The 8,988-nt window shown below is 41.0% G+C and overlaps 1 protein-coding gene across 2 annotated transcripts; it reads left to right on the top strand.

Moving 5' to 3' along the window:
- Positions 1 to 4,119: 4,119 nt before the first annotated feature.
- Positions 4,120 to 6,237, top strand: LOC144702670 (putative transcription factor KAN4). Of its 2 annotated transcripts, XM_078574676.1 has the most exons (7): positions 4,121 to 4,443; positions 4,534 to 4,844; positions 4,967 to 5,043; positions 5,376 to 5,412; positions 5,485 to 5,611; positions 5,721 to 5,805; positions 6,008 to 6,237. In XM_078574676.1, the coding sequence occupies exons 2-7, from the start codon at positions 4,613 to 4,615 to the stop codon at positions 6,134 to 6,136; spliced, it is 687 nt and encodes a 228-aa protein (XP_078430802.1). In that variant the 5' UTR covers positions 4,121 to 4,443; positions 4,534 to 4,612; the 3' UTR covers positions 6,137 to 6,237. The 2 variants fall into 2 exon arrangements, with proteins under 2 accessions (XP_078430801.1, XP_078430802.1); XM_078574675.1 differs by having other exon boundaries at positions 4,120 to 4,844.
- Positions 6,238 to 8,988: the final 2,751 nt, after the last annotated feature.

The following is an 8,988-nucleotide window of genomic DNA, read 5'->3' as shown; positions in this document are numbered from 1 at the left end:
TAACATTATTAATTTTTCATAACATAATTATTATTATCTACAAAGTGGTGGTTGTCATTAATTATAAAGTTAATTTCAATCTTATTATAAATTAATGTCCAGGGAATATCAGATGATACTAAAATATTATTTAATTTTTATCATTTAAATATTTTTCTATGATGGTAACGTAAAATATTTTATTAAATTACAATGTTGCAATCATCTGTGCGAAGTTGTAGGATGTGCAACATGAATTTCTGCACAAATTTGCACTGGACATTGCACAGAGTGTTTGGTGCGACCAAAATTTGCACAGGTGGTGTGAATATTGGCACCGCACCGCAGAATCTTCTCTAAATACAGTGAGGACAGCATTGACGATTATGATTTGGATCACTATAGTAATTATCATGAGGTAAACAATATTCCAGAGTCTTCCGAGAGTGTCAGGAAAAACAGTAATGCGGCTCCATTTTATATTTTCTAAATATTAATTAAAAGTAACTATATTTTAAATTTACGAATTACCCTTCTGATTATCATAACTATTGTGCTGGCACATTTGAAATCTTGCAGGGAAACGATGGCTCTTTTGTAGTGCACTTGCCCAGTAAGGCACAAGTTGAGTGGCCAAGATCTTCTAAGAATAATGCACTTGCCCAACAAACTACTATTTGTTGTAATAATACTTCAGCGGTATACTACAACATACATTTGACGGGTAATATAAACTTTCTTCTCACCTGATGTTGAAAATTTTGCGAGTCTCTTACATGCGTACGTATACGTTACAAACAGAACAAAGCGGTCAAATGTGGATCCGCTGACAGCGGACGGAAAGGTGAAGTAACTGCAGAAGTCAAATGTTGAAAGCTACCGTGGATGAGGCAATGTGTCTCTGTCAGCCGATCCATCGGAAGCTACCTTGGCCTTTCCTAAAACTCAACTCGGCCAGCACCATTATTTCTCTCCCCCCTTTCGCTCCCCCTCTTTCTCTCTCTCTTCTCCTGTCTTTTTTCTCTCCTTCCTCTATCCCCCTTTTGCTCCCCGATTCTCTCTCTCTCTCTCTCTCTCCCCTTTTTTTCCTCTCTCCTTCCGCTATCCCCCCTTTTCCTCCCTCTCTCACTCTCTCTCTCTTTTTTCTCTCTCCTTCCTCTCTCCCCTGTTTTCTCTATCTCGCCCTCTCTCCCCGTCACTCTCCCTTCTCTCTCTCTCCTCCTCTCCCTCCCTCTCTTCCGTGCTTTCTCTCTTCCTCCTCTTCCTCTCTCTCCCCCCTCACTCTCCCCTTCTCTCTCTCTCCTCCTCTCCCTCCCTCTCTTTCGTGCTTTCTCTCTCCCTCCTCTTCCTCTCTCCCCCCACTCATTCTCTTTCTCCCTTCCTTCCTCTCTCTCTCGGCCCTCTCATTCTCTTTCTCCCTTCCTTCCTCTCTCTCTCCCCTCTCTCATTTTCTTTCTCCCTTCCCTTCCTCTCGCTCTCCCCCCTCTCATTCTCTATCTCCCTTCCCTTCCTCTCTCTCCAACCTCTCATTCTCTTTCTCCCTTCCTTCCTCTCTCTCTTCCCTTATCTCACTCTTTCTCTCTCTCCCCTCATCTCACTTTCTCTCTTCCCTTCTCTCTCTCCCCCTCTCTTCCCCTTCCCCCACTTCCTCTCATTCTCTTTCTCCTTCTCTTCCTCTCTCTCTCCTTCTCTTCCTCTCTCTCCCCTCCTCTCACTCTCCTCCCCGCTCTCTTCTTCTCTCCCCCCTCCTTTCCCCTCTCTCCCTCTCCCTACTCTCTCGTCCTATCTATTTTCTATCCATCCTACAAAAATTAGTTATATATATATTTGTCTAACATTTTCTCAAATATACTATACATACATTTTAATATTGGCGTTTCATGTACAAAGCGTATCACTCATTCATATGACAATATAGAACGGGGAGATCCGAAAGACACCTCAGATTTAACCCAGATAAAAATCCTGCTACAGCTTGCTGACATTTAGTGGAGCGCCTGATGGCACCGTTGAGCTTGCTTTCCATGGCAGCAATCCACATCTATCATCTATCCATCAGTCCACATCTATCTTATTGTGGAATACCATCTCGCTAAGTCTCCATAGGTGTCTAGCGGGGCCAAAGTCCGGCAGTGCAAACAGTGATGGATGTGATTTGGGCTCGCCCGTTGACACGCTTTCGTCTCTAAAGTTCTCTCGCGTGGACCAAGATTGTGTTTTTCCCCATGCGCTTAGGATAAACTGGTCGTCCAAGGCTGCCCCTGAGAAAACGTGACCTTTGGAGGAAACGCCATCTGCTTCCATGCCCGTCTCTTTACATCTGCTTGTCATTAGCTAGTAGTTGGCAGCTCAAGCCGTTTTAGACCGTCCACCCCCTCAAAGTTCAATTCAAGAACCGGTCACAGCTCGACTTCTTGAAGAAAGGACGATGAATAACTAAATAGCTGTTGCATTACTGCATTAGCTTTCCTGGAAGTTTCTCAATACAAGTGAGTGTATGCGTTTTTTTTAAAGCTCATCTGCGTCATATGACAAGAGCCCAAACAGCTGCCTAATGCACGCAGGTCACGTCAGCTGTCTTTCTCAGGGATCCATCACGCAGAGAGAGATTTAGAGCTGTTCTCCTCCAACGATGAAGAACGGTCAATGGGGCAAAGCGCTAAAAGTGTGATAATAAAAAAAGTAAAAGCGTGATCGACATCCCAGGGCTGTCTTCCATGAGCTCAGAGAAGACTAATTTTATTTTTAACTTATCCTGGGAAGAAGACGATTCAAATCTTACCATACCATCTGCCGAATAGTTCCTCTTTCGACCGGTGTCGGCTTAAAACAAGGGAATATACAACCTGATGAATCGATGGGTCAGAAGCCCGAACTATGCTCAATAATTTAGAATGGTCTCCCGGAATCCCGAAAAGAAACAATCCTGCAAAGAATTCTTCTCGTTCTCCTCCCGGCTCTCTCCCTCTGGCGAAGACGACTTCATGAGAGCAAAGCAGAAATCTTGTGGGCAGATATTGGATGGGTAGATAGGTACATCGATAGATCAGGATTAGATTTGATTTGGGTTTCAGGGTGGAAAGGTGAGAACGTGCGCGCCTCTTCTTCACGCCTCCCCGTAAGGGAAAGAGAGCAAAAGAAAGATCAGATGACTCAGATACACATGGAGCTAAAAGCAGAGGACGACTTTAAACTCCATCATTGAATCTTGATGGATATCTGGGAAATTTTAATGCAACAATAAACTCTCGAACCGTTAGAGCGATAAAGTGAGTGAGTATTGAGTATCTTGAGAGAGAGATTGAATAAATTGCTGATTGATCTATCAGAGGGCAGATGCGTACAACGAAACTGAGCTCGAGGACTTGGGAAAGTCGCCGTCGTCGGTCATTAATTTGGGCACCCATGCATTCATGCATCTATCGAAGTTCCGAGGATTTTCTGTCCAAGTTTTTGAATTGAAGGTGTGCCCCCACGTATGTGATGAAAGCCTAGATAGGAGGAACCTGGTTGTCAGACATTTACTCCTACAGGAAATACTTTTGTGTGCGGTTCCCAGACAGGTTGAAGGAAAAATAACAAGGACGAGGTCCAATGAATGATGGCTACCGACTGAATCTTTGATTATTGAGGTGAGGAATGCGAGATGAGACTGATCGCAGAATTGAGGATGATAATGGGATAAAGCTTTTCCCATTGAAAGAATAAGTTCTTCGGTTCTTTTGGGGAAAGCCCTCTATCTCTCTGACTTTCGAAGTCTTCCTTCAACCTCAAGCTCCCCCCATCTTGCATGAATCTTCCGATTCAAGTTCAGCATAAAAGAACTCTCCCCTCGTTTCTTCTTTAAGTTATTTTCGTTCTCTGTCACATCCGATGGACAAAGAGACATGTTGATATGGACGAAAGGGATTTCGCAACCCCGATGCTGCTTAGCTGCGCAAGTAGGGTTGTAGAAATAGCCTGAGAAAATAATACAGGTTCCACCATCTGTCCGCCGACGTCAGCGGGTATTGCCGTAAGGTCCTGGAGCTTTGCTTATAAGACAATGCACCTACCTACAAAACGACATCACTAGCCAACGCTTCACCAAGCGTTTTGCCGCACTTGCCGTCTCTCTCGAGTATATCTGGAAAGACTTTTTTCTTGGATAGAAACGGGGTGAGGGATAGACTCGTTCTTACTTTTGTGTAGCTCGAATTCCCACTGTTCATCTCCATTCCCGTACTTTTGGTTTCTTGGGAAAGTGCACTCTTTTCTCATAGCAGACATTTGGATGCCGTCATTCATGGGCAGGAACCTTCCCCTTCTTTTTCCTTCTTGCTGTACAAATCACAAGCCACTCATGACCTAATCGACTGCTTCCGTTTTTTACCATTATATCCGCATCATTCCCGGCAGACTTCTATCTTACGCCAGTAGCATTCCTGAAGCATATAACTCGCCAGGGGCAGCAATCTTCTTCTGGTGTGATAATCACCGTTTCTATCGCTTTCCTGTTTTGCAATCATACGTTTAGGAGCCAATGAAGACGGGTACCGTTCATCCTGATCTCAGCTTGCAGATCAGCCCACCGACGCCATCAGGAGCAGAAACCTGGAACGAAAGAGATCGCCACATATTTCAAAGGGCGAACATGTTTAACGGCGTCTCTTTCCCTTTCTTTTTGAACCATGAACAGTTCCAACATCAGAACAACATTCATCAGTTTATACTCCACAATCCTCATGGCGTAGGCCGAGATTTCAAGCGGAGTTCGAGGCTTTTGCCTCAGGGGAAGAAGAGCAGCCGAGCGCCAAGAATGAGATGGACCAGCGCCCTCCATGCTCACTTCGTTCACGCCGTGGAGCTTCTTGGTGGACATGAGAGTAAGCACCTTGTTGGAGCGCTTCAGAAAATCTTTGGCTAAAAATACCTGGTTTTGAGGTTAGGAGGAGATCACTGGTCTAGCACTAAGATAAAGCGCCTTGGTATTTTAAATGGTTGCCAGGGGCTACACCAAAATCGGTCCTGGAACTGATGAATGTGAAGGATCTCACGCTTGCTCATGTGAAGAGCCACTTGCAGGTGAGGAATATCCCCCGATACCGCCTCCTATTCTAAGCCTAACTTTCCTTTGGTTTGCTCCGAATCGGGGATCTATAGGCGTCGGAAAGAGGTATTATACAATATTATATGTGTTCGCAAATTTGATTTTTGTGTTTATTTCTTGGCATGTTGAGTACTATTTTATGGGTTTAGAATTGTGTTCAGTTTCTCTAGAACCGTATACCGTTTTCTGTGCTTTATTTTTTCGTGTACCGTAATTTATGGATATTGATTTTGTTTTCTAAGGTATCACAATCTTTTGTTGCACAATTTAAGTCTTAATATTCTACTTTCGGGTGATTCCTACCCAGATGTATAGAACGGTCAAATGCACAGACGGACGACCAGGTACACTTGTTTATTCATCGCTTATTCTATACTCTGCGATCAGAGTTTTGACCCATTAATCCTGAAGAGCAGATGATGCATCGCAACAAGGGACTCCGATGATGGAGGAAGGGGAAGAAGGACATTACCCAGAGGAGAATTTTAATCAGTTCATCAACCCAGCAACCTCACCAATGTTCTTGCTGCCTTCTTGCCACAAGTGAGTCTCTTGTCATGAACCCCATCGCCTGGTTGAATAGATCTCTCGAGCGAAAAGGACGATTGAACACCGAGGATAATGTATTATGTTTAATCCCCTGTTGTGACAGAACGCGAGATCTTTCATTGCAAGGCAAGAGGTCGAGGACACCGGTGACTAACAGCGAGCTCGCCAGATTGAATCTGCACCCAACTGTAAAAACTCACATTTTTCTGCTATGTTTGCATAAATGGATGCATCCGACGAATCTTCAAGTCTAAGTTTCCACTAAATGCGCTTCTATCGGGGTCACATCTGAACCCAGAGCTGGAACTCGGGCTTCTGGAGTTCTTTTTGCTTAGCGTTGCTTTCAATCGAAATTTGATGAATGCTCATCGTCCTTTCATGACGTAACAGATAGGAGAAGGATGGCGAGGATCTAAGGCTGAATTGAGCAGCGGCAGCGAGAGGTCTTCTGCTCTTCCGGAGGCACTACTAGGAGGACAACCCAATCTAGAGATTACCCTTGGAAGGCAAAGTTGGTAGGCATACATCGTTCAATCATGTAAGCTGACACCAAACTAACTTTAGTGCCAACAGCGCTTTTAGCATCGTAGACTATCCATAATTTTTAGATTTTGAGTATCTATCACCGGGTTACTCTGTAGTCTCTCAAGTATAAAACGCAGGAAGCATTAGCTGACGAAGACGCAGAGAAAATGTGATGTAAAGGCAGATATATATATATCTGTGTGTGTGTGTGTGTGTGTGTGTATTTGCAAACAATAGCAGAGTCGTAACACCCAAATTGACAAATGAAATAACTCTAATAACTATCTAATAAATATTAGCTAGGTTAATTACTATCATTGTTTGTAATCAACTTATACAATAATATTTATAATGAACCCTCTATTAAGATGTAAATGATGAGTAGAGGGGTCGTCCACAGGAAAGGAGAGTTCAAGGATTTAATACAAGATAATTAGAATGGAATTTTAATAGATTTGATATTTTATAAGATATGATATTCAGGGAAGATCTGGTTTCCAGTATTAAATAGGGATGATCTCTATTGATTTCCCTTCTAAGTAAAAGGGTAGATGTTAAGAGATCATAAGGGAATATAATTGATAAGACAGATGTAGGAGAGATGAGAGAATATAGGTCCTCACTTCATTCAACCTGATCCTCAAAAGAAGATCCATAATTAGAACTGTAATGAGATAAGGAAGAGTACTTAATATAGGGTTTTAAAACAATAATGGTTGGTGAAGAAGGTAGAGATTTGGAGGGAGGTAAGGGACAGACAACCTATGTATTGTTTAGAGTATTTTATGTCTAATAATAGAACCTTATCATTAGTTTACTTTCTTCTTCAATCAAGACAAGGGCTAGTACATTTCACCCTAGCCAAAGCGGTTTGAACACAAATCAAGATCAATGAAGAAAGAAACTAAAACTCAAATAAAATACCAGGCTAAAACGTGATCCAAGGAGAGCTCCCCTCTGAGTGAAGACTACGGTCAAGCATCCAACAATGAATAAAAAGAGAGAAAATTAGGGATTTATATATAGGGTAAAGGGTGAGACAATTCCACTTTTGCACCTAAGTATTCCTTACTTTTCTTTAGTTTTTGGGCTCTTCTTGTCAATCCATCTGTACGGAAGGAAAGAGGATACACTAAAGAACTAACCCTCAAAATTTGAACTCAATCAGACGGTTGGAACAAAAAGCTGTACCGCAAGGAGATAAAAAACTGTACCGCAAAGGAACAAAAAGCTTTACAGAATCAATGGTCTTCTTCCCTATGAAATATGCTTTTACTTAATCTCGTGTAAATATTTTTCCACCTCGGCATACTGAAATTAATAAGAGAGATAAATAAAACACGGGGACTTTATATGAAAGAAAAAATGGAGTTGCAAATGCATGCAAGTGGAGGGTGGAGGCCCAAGGGATGTGTTAAGAAAAATCTTTTTAAAAAAATCCTTAAACACGCCCTTATTTATCAGGTTAGTAATAACATTATAATTATTATATTAATTTCATGAATTCATCTAATGAGTGTTTCTTTTAGTTCATATACTTTATTCAAAATCTACATATTTGTATTTTATTCCAGTATTTACATTGAATTATTCTATTTTTTAATTCAATAAAAGGATATCATATAGCCACTATGATCTTACCTATTTTATTTCTATTAAACTTTTTTTATTAAACCATTATCTTCACCTGGAAAAGTGTTCAAAATGCACAATGACTCAAGGAGAAATTGTTCTTACTTCTCAAGCTAAGTGCGCACTATGAACCGCGTTTTGCCATATTTTATACATATTTTCATTATATTTATTTTTTTGTACCATCAAGGGACGATCTGTATCAAGTGCATTCTAGGTGATCAAATCTTCACCTTTTGTAATAAAGCCTCCATTTTTTTCATCCGTTCAAAACAATAAAAGAAAACCAAAAATTATACATTGCGAGAGATATTATACATCCTCATTTTATCTACACCCTTCTAGTGTATTCTTCTCATTCATTTATTTCTTATGACTGAGTTATCTGCAAAGTATTTATTTATCCATTTTCTCCTACATATCCTAAGACCTTCTTTTGATTCATGCATCCTTCTTTCCGTAATCATAGCTAGATAGTAGCCTCATCATCCATATTTCATTCACACACATTTGTTACTATGTATTTGAATAAGAAGATACTAATGTCCACACATTAATTTCAGGTAGGAAAAAGGTGTGAGAAACCCTAATATTAGATAACGACCAATTGTGAGAGAAAGACCTAGAATGGGAGAAAATTGAGTTCCTCACCTGAATTATAATATCATACACCAGAAGAAATAAGGTTCACCAATGGCCATCATCTATTTCAAAACAACAACAAAGTTTCTTGGGGATGTTCAAGTATTGCATGGAGATATTGTACTTATCCTTTTAATTGATATATTTAACATGTCATATATGTTTTGATGGAGTGTGCCAGCTTGCTCCCTTGAAGACGTCATCATCACCATCATTCTAATCATCGGCGACATGCCTGCAAGTGTTCCACTCGATCGGCACGCCAAGGCATCAATGAAGACACCCGGATTTGAATATCCCGGGTGAAATCACGCCCGTCCTTATCACGTTTTGATTTCTTTTTTCCCTCTTCATTTAGTTACGTTTGTGTTTTCTTCATCGTATCGTAATGTGTCCATCTTGTCATGTGCCCCTACCCCTTTTATGTTTTTCTTTTTTTCTTTTATTTGGTTGTATTAGAGGCCCCTTATATAGGGCCCTGATAAGCTCAAATTTTGGGTGTTTTTACTGGTTATTTATCAGTTAAATCGTGTGAGGATTGATCTTATGCAACAATACTTATAACCTCACAG

This window comes from Wolffia australiana, chromosome 4 (genome assembly GCF_029677425.1).
Source record: "Wolffia australiana isolate 7733 chromosome 4, ASM2967742v1".
NCBI classification, from domain to species: domain Eukaryota; kingdom Viridiplantae; phylum Streptophyta; class Magnoliopsida; order Alismatales; family Araceae; genus Wolffia; species Wolffia australiana.
The sequence above is the reverse complement of the archived record's forward strand: the minus strand, read 5'-3'. Positions and strand labels throughout refer to the sequence as shown.